Source organism: Diceros bicornis, chromosome 11, assembly GCF_020826845.1.
Source record: "Diceros bicornis minor isolate mBicDic1 chromosome 11, mDicBic1.mat.cur, whole genome shotgun sequence".
Lineage (NCBI taxonomy): Eukaryota > Metazoa > Chordata > Mammalia > Perissodactyla > Rhinocerotidae > Diceros > Diceros bicornis.
The window spans coordinates 36,705,515-36,718,034 of NC_080750.1; the positions used below are offsets into that span (position 1 = coordinate 36,705,515).

Consider the following 12,520-nt stretch of genomic DNA (forward strand, 5'->3'; position numbering starts at 1 on the left):
TTACTTCTTTTCTTACATATTAGTTGCATCTTCTCCCTGCTTTGTTGTTTGCCTTTTGCTTGTTCATTATGTATTTTTTGATAACTGGAAGTTCTTATGCCTTCTTGCAGTTCTTTTTTGCTCAGAAGTTTCTTTTCTATTCTGAGATCTGATGAAAATATTTTTTTGTGGCTTCATTTTTTACTTGTGACTCTTTCAGTCCATCTGGAATTAATTTTGATATGAGATGTGGTTCTCTTTCTATTTCCAAGTAGATAACCAATTATACCAGCACCACTGGTTAAATAATATTTTTTACCTAGTGATTTTGCAGTTGACACCTCTAAATATTTTTACTCCTAATATGTTCAAAAGACCTGATTATTTAAGTTTTGTCTCTTAGATTTATGAATTCCCTCTACCATTTATACAGCGTACATTCTGTTTGACTGATTATGATGTTTTAAGTAATAGCTCTTCCTTAATATTTTTTTTTTGGCATGTGTGATTTTATAACAGATTATAAGCTGACTTCCTGTGAGTCATATTGAGCTTGTAAACTTAATTTTGTTTGGCTTATGTCAAAAAAAAAAAAAAATTGTTGCCACCATTTAAAAATCATTGGGTTTTTTAACTATCCCATAAAAATCAGAGGATCTGGCCTATATTCTGAGCCTATACTTTCATATGGCAAAAATCTGCTGGAGCTGTATCATGACTTCCCCTCTAGAATAGATATGGGCTATCTGGTTTGCCATTGCCCCCACTTCTCCTTAATGAATTCCAATTCCAGCTTGCTTCATTCACTCTATTACTACCTGACCCAGACTCACTTGAGTTCCCAATGCTGTTTTATAAAAACTTTTTTCATTGTATTTAATTTGATTCTTGGTAGAGCCTTTTGTCTATGTTGCTCAATTTATTTTATATATATATGTATAATTGGTACATATATATGTATTTCCTGTATTGCAGTGTTGAGGAAAAAATGCTCCGTTCTTTATTGAATGCTACTTGAACACAATCCCCTTTAAAATTCATATTACTTCAGCGCAAAAAGTGATATGAGCCCAAAGAGGCAGAGTAGTAATCTATAATGGTACTGAGAACCAATACAAGAAGAAATAATTACCTAAATCTTAAGATTCAAAAAGAAAACACAGCAGCATTTGTATAATACCCTACCATGTATTAACAAATGTATTTCCACTCTAATTGGTGGATGTAATGTTGTTTCTTGGCTAAATTTTTTCTTCACAAAGCCTAGATATCATCATTTTCTTTCATTCCCAACTTTACCCACGTGTTCATTTACATTCTCCGCTATTGCTGAGTGTGCTGGGTGTGTTGACTGCTGATTTCGCATCACTGCAGCCTTTGTCCCATTCCGTGATTCAGTTGAAATCAGATGAGTAAAAATGTTTTCAGAATTCCTAGTAAGTACCAGTCTGCAAAGATAGTGAACATTTTTTACTGTATGGTCTTGCTTTGCAGCAATCTTGTGGTAAATGCAGTGGCATGACTTCCATTCCTGTTTTGTTTAAACCTGAGAAACTGAAGCTCAGGGAATGCTGTGACACACTGATGCTCAGAGAATGCTGTGACACTGGTGCAGTCACAGAGTCACAGTCCTAAGTGGCCAGAACTAAAACTTGAGTCTTCTGACACCTAATCCAGTGTGCACTCTACCAGGTGAACTTTTTAAAATAGTGGAGATTTTTAAAGTAATGGCCATGTGTTTGTTTTAGTTTATTTTCTGTTAGTCATTAAAATAGTTGATGAAGAGCGTAATACATAATGAAAAGCAGAAAAGAAAGTAACCACATGATACTAATGCCTTAAACTTTTAAAAATAGTTGTAAATTAAAGCTAGGGCATAAAGAAAAATAAAGTGCTTCTGTTTCAACAAAAGCTTGACCATCCTGACACATGGGTGAACCATAGGATCACAGAATTTTAGGATTGGATCTAAGAATGATCTAGTACAAAAAAAACCCCTGATCTTTTCAATAAGAAGACTAAGGTTCTGTGTTGTAAAATGATTTTTTTCAAGGTTGTGTGGCTAGTTTGTAATTAAACTTGGAGTAGAAATAGGAAGAAACATCAGTTCCTGAGTCTCTGTCTCCTCCATCGATTTGGGGTTTAATTTAGGGTCTTTAGATGAGCTAGCAGAGGTTCTGTCCTAGGTCCCCACAACAGCAGTTTGTAGTCCCATGCTGAAAAAAAATAATGATAAATGGGAAGAAATAGAATTTATGTGCTTTATTTCATCTCTTTGCCTAATAGGAATAAGATCATACCAGAAATGACTGGAATAGTTCATTATTTTTTCTTTAGAAAATAAAAGTTGGAAAATAGCGAAGACAATGTTTTTTTTCCAGGAGGCCTTGGAGAGTTAGGGAGAGTTTGAAGTTAATGGAAGCATTTTGACAGCGTGAGGACATAATTGTGCTTTCACTGGTGCTCAGAAAAGTTTATTAAAAATCTACTTAAGTGGGGAAGCAGTGTTAGGGGAGATAGTCTGTCTTCTCTGCATTTAAAAATTTGGTTACTTGTTTTCTCAAAAAGCTTCTATAGCAAAAGGAAAGCAAATGTTATTTCTAGGCAGTACTGGAGAAATACTTGTTAACGTTAACCAAAGGGACTCAATGCAAGTATGTCAATATCATTTTAGGTCCTGTTGACCCATTGATACCTAGTCTAGACCATGTTATGGAAATCACTACTAAGGTTTGGGAAAGTAGATGACATTTCTAGTCAGAGGATCGTGCTGTTATATTCCTACTGGACAGTTAGGGAAGATCTTTCCCAATATTTTTTTTCCAGTGGTGATGATTATTATTTTTTCATGTAGGGCAAAACTTACTCAGTTTTAAATGAATTCCATTTCTATGCCAAAATCTGTAGCAAGTTTTCTTTTTTAAGCTTTATGTTCTTACACTGTATTCTTTAAAAATTTTTTTTTAATGAGGGGCAAATGGCAGGGCATTAATTCTAAACACTGAAAAGTATGAAGAACTGAAAAATAATAGGCTTGGAAAAGAACCCATTAAAGGAAAAAAAGAAAAGATAAGTGACTCTTCAATCCTAATCCTGTCTTGTTGGTTAATAAGCAGTGGCCTGGGTGCGGACAGATTTTTCAGATAACTCTATCACAGTCAGGGTACTTTATTTTCAGATATTTTTCATATTTTGAGCTTCCCAGTGGATAAATTGTGTGTATGCATTTTTTCCTTGTTTAATCATAGTTGTTTATGCTTTTCTGATTGTAGGAAGAAAAAAAGAAGTTTGACAAAGAGACAGAAAAGAACTATAGCCTAATTGATAAACATTTGAATTTATCAGCAAAAAAGAAAGATTCACATTTACAAGAGGTATTGTTTTTATTTTTGTTAATTTGTTTCTAAAGTTTAATAAGTAGTGCATGTCTTTTTTTTGCTTAAATGTGCTTTTCTTTTGAAAACTTTTCATCTAGGATTATTAGAGATGGGAAAAAAAATGAACAGGTATTGCCATGAATTAAGAAAAGAGTTCATGTGGAACAAGACACAAAATAATTAATACATCTTATAGTGATTAATTTATCATGGGTTCATAGTATTAAAATCTTTGGTTCTGGGTGTATTTTCACAGGAACAATTTTAATCAGCATTGCTGAAGAACAGATACATTATTTTCAAGACTAGATTCATTAATTGGCTTTCAAGATTTCTTAAAGAAATGAATTGAATTTACTAAGTTCATATACCATTTTGCTTTTATGTGAAGGCAGCATTAATCTTATTTAATGCTGATGATTCAGAAGGTTCAGCTTTATTGGAAAGAGAGCATCTGTTTTGCTTGTGTTAATAGACTCATTTTTTTGGAGGGAGCTGTATGTAAGGAGAAAGGAATTTATATCTTATCTCTCATTTTCTCTTTCTAGCCTTTTTCTAAATTCCCTGCCGCTTGTTTTTTTTTACTCACACACTCGAATGGAGACTGGTGGTTTACAATTTGGAACATATGCTTTCATTAAAAATAATGCTGTTTGCAGCTGTTAGGATCTTGACTCATCCTACAGAAGTGTGATTTTTTTTCTCATTTGTTTATTTTTAAACACATGAGGAATCTGGGCATAATATACCACTATAATATACACTTACTGAAGTATCATCAAAACAACAGTAACAACAGTGACTCTAGTACAAACTTGGATTATATTTACTTGTCATATTCAGTTGCATGACGTGGGTGTATATGTGTGTGTGGTCATTTTGACGTTACCCACACATCACATTTTCTTTGTCTCTTTAATACCTTTGACTGACATTTGGATAGTGTTTCACAGTTTGTAAAAGAAAAAGAAGCTTTTATACGACTTAATCCTCATTACAATACTACAGGTAGGTAGGCTCCATTCTCTGCTTGTTCCATATTATGTAGAAAACCATGCAATTGTTACCATGCTCCCTCTCCTCCTACCCTCAGTCAATTTTGAAATGGCAGCTGTTGTTTTTACAGGCCTCTTTATGTTAGCAGTTTTCTACCTCTTTTCTCTCCTTATCTCTATTTCCAGGTATCCCGAAGGGATTTTCATGCCCCAAGTCAATTTCCATCTTCAATACACTATCTAATTAGATATCTCATTCTAAACGTTGCTTAGGCAAACTCTTTAGCGTGGTCCTTGGCCCTCTCACACCGCTCATCCAGTTCGTCAGCATACGTCTTCTTCAGCTTCAGAATATTCTCAGAATATGGCCGCTTCTCCTGACCCCCTCCACAGTCACCTGGCCCAAGCTGCTGGCATCTCTCACACAGATTACTGCGAAGGCCTCTTAATTAGTCTTCCTGCCTCCACCAGTACATTCCTACAGTTGATTTTCTTTACAGCAGAGTGAGGCTTCATGTTGTTCTTCTCAAGACCCTCCTAATGGTTGCCTCTGGAGGCCCAGGCCCACCCCACTCGTCCTCACACCCACATGGGCTGCCTTGCTCTGACTGGGCTGGGGCAAGCGTACCCCGTGCTCAGGGCCTTTGTGTTTGTTCTTCTTCTGCTTGGTACGTTTCCAACCCAGATCCATATGCCTCACTCCTCCAAATACTCTTTCAAATACTTTCCACTCAGCGTTCACCTTATTGGATAAGTTTTCCCTGACCATCTTGTTTAGAGTGTCTCTTGTACTCGGCTTTATTTTTTTTTCATACTCGTACAACCATTTGACTGTATATTTGGTTGTTACACGGCTTTTTCCACTAGAGTGCAAGCTTCTTGAAGGCAACAAAATTGTTTTATTCAGATTTATCAGACTTGGTTCGGATTTCTCCCAATGCCTAGAAGAGTACTTGTCATGGAGTAGACACTTAATAAATATTTATTGAATGAACAGGTGTGAAGATGGTTGCACAGTGAGCTAAGGCTTTGACAATTTCATCATTCCCAAAGATAATTAAACTCCAGATCAGAAATTTGAAGAGACCCTCAAGATGAATAATTTTGTTTCATTTAGATTACGTATTTCTTCCTACCCTGCTCTGTTTGCCCCTAACGAACAGACAAACTCCCACTGGAAACAGCTTTCTGTTGCAAGTGTGAAGGCCTTAAAAGGGGAGGATGCTGTGAAGGGGAACGAGGTTAGATTTGGATTTTCATTACTTTTGGCAGTGAATTGAGTTGAGGTGCTTAAGAGATTAATAAGGTTGCTTAGGGTGGGACTGAACAAAGGCATAGAAACTTGTATCATTTATTCTTTCCTCTTGTTGCAAATGAAAATAACAGGAGAAATTTGTGGCAGACAGCAGGCTGGCTATTTTGGTAATTAGGACCTTTAGCTATAGCCCTACGTTTACTGGGCACAGTAGCTTCTACCTCCATCCACATCCCTAAATACTACTTAATATTTGTATTATAACGAGAACTAGATGTTTAAAAAAATTCCATTTATGTTGATTTTTGAAGTATGTTTTTGTTTCTCGAGTAACCTAAATGATAATATTTCAGTATAAATATGACTAGAGAAGTAGATCTTTTGAATAACTTTGTGTGAGACAGATCTACTCTCATTATATATATTTACAGCTGGAATGGTCAGAAACTAGATGATAATTAAATTGAGGTTGTACGTTTGTTAAAAACAAGTGACTTTTGCTTGGTGTAGTAAAAACTATAGTCCGATTACCAGCTGCAAGTCTGGATTGTTGCCTGTGCTTCTGACTGACTGGCTGTAAATTAGAGATTTGCACGATCCTGTCCTTGGGTTCAATTAATTTGCTAGAGTAGTTCACAGAACTCAGAAACATTTACTTAAGTTTACCAGTTTATTACAAAGGATAAAATAAAGGATACCTATGAACAGCCAGATGAAGAGGTGCAGAGGGTGGGATCCAGAAGGGTCTCAAGTACAGAAACTTCTGTCCCCATGGGACTGAGGTGTCCTGCCCACCAGGCAAGTGGATAAGTTTACCAACATGGAAGCTTATCAACTCTTGTTCAAGAGTTTTTATAGAGCTTCATCTATAATGCTTTCTCCCTTCTGTTCCCAGAGGTTGGTGGGTGAGGCTGAAAGTTCCAACCCTCTGATCACTTGGTCTTTCTGGTGCTATTGAGAGGTTACACCTCATTAGCATAAACTCAAGTGTGCTCAAAAGGGGCTTCTTATGTATGACAAAAGACGCTTCCATCATTCTGGAAATTCCAAGGGTTTTAGGAGCTTTGTGCCAGCAACTGGAGACAAAGACCAAATATATATTCCTTATTATACCACATAGAGTGATTGCCTTTTAGATGTGAGTCAGGCTAAAGGACTGTGCTGCTAGGTATAGTGTGGATGTCCATGGCATTGTCGTAAATTATGGCTTATTGACAGTATCAGGGATTCTGGTGATTTAATTATGCAGCATATGGCACAGCAGTTCTCAACACTCAGAACATTAGGAGAGTGTTAATAGAAGTTGACCAGCAATGCCAGGGTAATTGCAGTAGCACAGACAACCAGGAGAGAGAATCTACTAAAATAAAAAAAACACCTTGGTAAATCTGACCCTGGTATAATTTTTTTGAAGGACATTTCCCAGTAATAATAACATGAAGAATTCACTCCTCAAATCTTCATTTTTATTAAATACTTAACAGAATTACATTGTTTTTCCTGCGAGTTGTGTCTATTAGCTGCTGGTGGCTGAACTCACAAACTCTGGTTATTAGAAGCATAAAACTTTTATGATTTTGATTAGTGTTGGGTAGAAATTCTCATTTTGGTTTAGTAACACTCTTATTTATTCTATTTAAACATTATTTTACTTAAAAAATCATTTGATGCTAAAAACATTTTTGTCCCATGTTAAGTAAATACTTTTTTCCAACAAATTACAAAATTTTTGTTGTTGTAAAATACATAACAGAAAATTTATGATTTTAGCCGTTTTCAAGTGTGCAGTTCAGTGTTAAGTACATTCACATTGTTGTGCGATCATCAACGCATTCCATCTCCAGAATGCTTTTCATCTCGCAATACTGAAACTCTGTACCCATTAAATAATAACCCCCCACTCCCCCCTCCACCCAGCTCCTAACAACCTCTGTCTACTTTCTCTCTCTATGAATTTGACTGTTCTTATATATAAGTGGAATCATACAGTATTTGTCCTTTTGTGGCTAGCTTATTTCACTTAGCATAGTGTCCTCAACATTCATCCATGTGGTAGCATGTGTCAGAATTTCCTTCTTTTTTGAGGCTGAATAATATTGCATTGTACGTATACACCACATTTTGTTCATCTATTCATATGTCAGTGGACACTTTGGTTGCTTCCAACTTTTAGTTATTGTGAATGATGCTGCTTTGAACATGGGTGTGCAAATAATCTGAGTCCCTGCTGAATTCTTGTGAGTATTTACCCAGAAATGGAATTGCTGGATCATATCGTAATTCTATTTTAAATTTTTTAGAGAACTGCCATATTATTTTCCACAGCAGCTGTATCATTTTACATTCCCATCAACAGTACACAAGGTTACGATTTCTCCACATTCTCACTAACCCTCTGTTTTTTTGATAGTTTTTTTTTTGCATGTGTGTGTGTGAGGAAGATCAGCCCTGAGCTAACATCCATGCTAATCCTCCTCTTTTTGCTGAAGAAGACCGGCTCTGAGCTAGCATCTATTGCCAATCCTCCTCCTTTTTTTTTTTTGTCCCCCCCAAAGCCCCAGTAGATAGTTGTATGTCACAGTTGCACATCCTTCTAGTTGCTGTATGTGGGATGCGGCCTCAGCATGGCCGGAGAAGCGGTGCGCCGGTGCGCGCCCGGGATCCAAACGTGGGCTGCCAGTAGCAGAGGGCGCACTTAACCACTAAATCATAGGGCTGGCCCCGTTTTCTGTTTTTTTTTTTGATAGGTATGCAGTGGTATCTTGTGGTTTTGATTTGTATTTCGATAATGATTAGTAATGTTGAACATCGTTCCGTGTGCTTATTGCCATTCATATATCCTCCTTGGAGAAATGTCTAGATGAATACTTTTAGAAGTAAAATTAGCCAAATTAGGAAATACATAATGCCTTGTAAGAATGGTTTCTAGGACGAGAATTCTTTCTGGGCTGTTCCTCTGCAGAGCCATGCACTTCTCTCAGTTCCTTTCTAGTTAGGATAAGCTGGAACCTTTTTTTTGGAATGTCTTCTGACCATCTGGTGCCCGTTCGCTCCCAGGGGATGGGACATTGTGAGGGCTTAGGAGCATGACTACCCACAGATGGGCTTCAAGCTTCTTGAGGTGGTGCCATTGCCGCCACTTCCTCACCTGCTGTGTTCACTCATGAGTGCTGAGGTGACTGGAGTTGCCCCAACCCTCTTTCCCTGGCCGACTTCATTCTTAGAGGATTTGTTATTGGAAATAACGTTTGTGTGGTTTTGAGTCTATGTGTATGGTTCATCCATAGGTGTCAGTTGCGGGTGAGGTGAGTTTTTCATGAAGAGCCTTACTGTTGCTCTTCAATCCTTTGGGGTTAACCTCATCATAGAGAGCAGGGGTTGGCAAACTTTTTCTGCAAAGAGTAGGATAGTAAATATTTTATACTTTTGCAGACCATAAGGTCCCTGTTGCCAACTATTGAATTTGGCTGTTTTAGCAGGAAAGTAGCTATAGAAGATACATAGATAAATAGTCATGTCTAGATTCTAATACAATGTTATTTAGAAAAAGAGGCAGTGGGCCGTATTTGGCCTGTGGACTGTAGTTTTGCCAACCTCTGATAAAGAGTTTCACTTCTCACTGTCTCTCATTTGACCAGCTTCAATTATTTTAACATAGGCAGATATCCAAGTGGAACAAAACCGGCAACACTTTTATGAACTGTCTCTTGAATATGTATGTAAGCTTCAGGAAATCCAAGAAAGGAAGAAGTTTGAATTTGTGGAACCTGTAAGTATTATAGCAAATTGTTCTGCTAGTCGGATTTTGTGATATCATAGAACTATTTTTCTTTCAAGATCTAATTTATGGTTGCTAAAGGCCACAGTGCATCAACATGAAGCAAGAAATCATAGATTGTAAGGGGTGGACACAGATAGCCATGAAGTCAAAGAATCAACTCTAAATCAGTGGTTCTCAGCCTTACGTGCACAGCAACATGTGATGAATATTATTCCTTTTGCTACATGGTCTCAAGGACTCTGTAATCAGGTGCCATTTCTGCCATCCTAGTTGTAACTCCACCCTTCAAAAAAAAATCCCTGTGAAAGAAATTATATTGGCATGTGAGTGAGAGTGGTGGTGTTCATGGGATAATTTTCACTCAAGTTTGTTTCTGAAGCAAGTGCACAAGTCCAAACTTTGATACATTCAACAATTACTGGTAACAAATGATTTTTAATACAGTTTACAATGCTTATGGCAACCGAAGTTAGGAACCAGTATGTGGAACATTTGGTATTATTTAGTGAGTTACTCTGACATTTCCTTATACTTGTTTTAGAAACACATGATTTTTATTTGTGCTTATATAGATGTACTTAATAGCTTCAGTTATTTATAAGTTAATATATGTGCACACATATGAATGTATGTATCTTCTGAATCAAAATGTAAATGATATTTCATACCGAGGGTTATAGCAAAAAAATAAAGACACAGTGGGATTCATGATTCTCAAGATTCATTTAAATTTTAATACAGACTATTTTGCTTGTGATTTTTTTTTTAAAAAAAAGCTTTATTGAGATATAATTCACATGCCATACAGTTTACCCATTGTGTGTGTGATTTTGAGACACCAAAAAAATAACCAAGTAATGATTAGTTAAAAATTAGCATTCATGGAAGCTGAGGTCCACTTGGAGTGGTAGAATTAACTTAAATTAAACAATTAGAGAAAAATATCCAGCCTCCTTAAAGCGTTCTTTTTATGTGAAATAATAATAATGGCCTATATTTATTGAGCATTTACAGGCTCAGTCATTGTTCTAAGTGCTTTACTGTGCTCATGCATTTATTCCACATAATTGAATGAGGAGATAATTTTATTATCTCACTTAGCAAATAAGGAAATTGAAGTAGAGGAAGTTTCAGTAATTTGCCCAAGGTCTCATAACATTGCTAAAGTTGGGGAATTGACCCTAGCTGGCCATTTGACATCAGAGCCCCAAATTCCTAATCATTACACTATGTGACATTCCGAAGAAAATGAATTTCAAGATTGCCTTAATTTTGACCCCAAATGACTTTTACTCACTTTGATTTACTCACTTTGATTTACTCACATATGGGGCAGAAGCAGCTGCCCTCTAGTCAAGAGGGGCGGGTTGGGAGTTTGTAGGAAACTCAGGGCTTAATTATAACCCTGCCTCTGCCCTTTGCCCCAGTGGCTGAATATCCTTGTCAACAAAACGGAGAGGTTGCCCTGTAGTGGATGCCTTTGGAGAGAGCCTTCAGCTCTTTGATTCTGTGATCTCATTCTCCTTGTAGATTCTATCAAGAAAGTTTCAATTATAAATGAATATACAGATTCTCTTGACTAAAAGGGACAAATTGAGTAATACAGAATTCTGTTTCTTCTATAAAAGCTGTCTAATGGCTCTGATATTTAAAGAAAAATCACAAATCCTTAATTTTTTATGGGGACCAATTAATAATATGCAGTTAGATTTAATTGAATTCTAGTGACTTCCTTTTAATTATTTTACTTCAATAGAATCACAATGAGATGAAGAGAAATACTTGCCTGCTTTTATTATTATTTTTGTTTTTCCCTGAGATTTTTTGGTGCTAATATCACTTTTTCTCCTTTGTCTTAGATGCTGTCATTTTTTCAGGGAATGTTTACTTTCTATCATCAAGGTCATGAACTTGCCAAAGACTTCAATCACTACAAAATGGAACTACAGATCAACATTCAGAATGTAAGGAAATGAAAGCTTTCTGGTGTAAAAAGATGTTTGAGATGTATATTTTTGATTCATTTGGTGTATGAAAAGCTGTTAACTAAGACCAGGCTGATCTGTTGATACTGAGAAACTGAGGCTACGTTGCCACCTTCTGGTCAGTTCTCAGTGTAACAAACTGCTTTCTGGCGAGGTGAGGCTCAGGGAATTCTGCCGCCTGGCGGCTCTTTTTTTTTTTTTAATGAATTTATTTCATGTAATTTATTTTTCTTCCCTTATTTTCAGAAAAGTCACTAAGTATGTTTTTATAATCAGCATTTCATATAATTTGCTGTATTTTTTTGTTTATCCAGTTTTATTGAGATATAATTGACACACAACACCGTGTAAGTTTAAGGTGTATAGCATGATGACTTGACTTACATATTGTCAAGTGATTTCCATAATAAGTTTAGTTAACATCCATCACCTCGTATAGTTAAAATATTTTTCCTTGTGCTGAGAACTTTGAGGATCTACTGTCTTAGTAACTTTCAAATATACTGTATAGTAGTGGTAACTGTAGTCATCCTGCACTTCATGGGACAGTTCTAATGATAAGCTTTGTTATGTAGCTCTAAGTCCTCTATGTATGAAACAGACAAAAGAGACCTCCCCTTTAGATTTAAGGCATTTCAATTATAATGCTCTAAATGTCTTCTCTGTTACCTGTGTATTTTATTTGATTTTTATTCCCAGATAGCCTTATGGTTCCAGTGGAATTTATTTGCTGTGTTTTATGCATATTCACTAATGTAATGGTGTTCACAGTTGCTATTGGTCTTTATTATTTTCCTGGAAAGTGTATGCTATTAGGTCTTGGATAAAGAGATTTAAGAGAACTTTACCTATTAAACAGTATAGTGTATGTGATTTTCATCAGAAGCTGGTAGATGTTTTTCTTCTCAACACTTTAGCTGACTTTGAAAGTGTCCTCATTGAAAAACTATTCAGGTTATATTTATTATAGTTTTAGGCCTTGTTAGAAATACAATGAGTTAGTTTTTGGACAAACTTCTAGTGCATACGGAAAGACATAAAAGTAGAAGGATGGGAATCTCTATGCTGTTTGCTGCCTGACCTTCAATTTCTTATAATCTTAGAAATTGAGGATGAATAGTTTTTGTGTAGATTTTATTTCTAAGTTT

The 12,520-nt window shown here is 36.2% G+C and overlaps 1 protein-coding gene across 2 annotated transcripts in view; it reads left to right on the plus strand.

Moving 5' to 3' along the window:
* The window catches only part of ARHGAP10 (Rho GTPase activating protein 10), a 291,364-nt gene that overhangs the window by 100,098 nt on the left and 178,746 nt on the right, over positions 1–12,520 (plus strand). For both annotated transcript variants that reach the window (XM_058550168.1, XM_058550169.1), the window contains exons 5-7: positions 3,252–3,353; positions 9,265–9,375; positions 11,247–11,351. In XM_058550168.1, the coding sequence (XP_058406151.1) occupies positions 3,252–3,353; positions 9,265–9,375; positions 11,247–11,351 (318 nt within the window). The remainder of the gene's footprint in view (positions 1–3,251; positions 3,354–9,264; positions 9,376–11,246; positions 11,352–12,520) is intronic.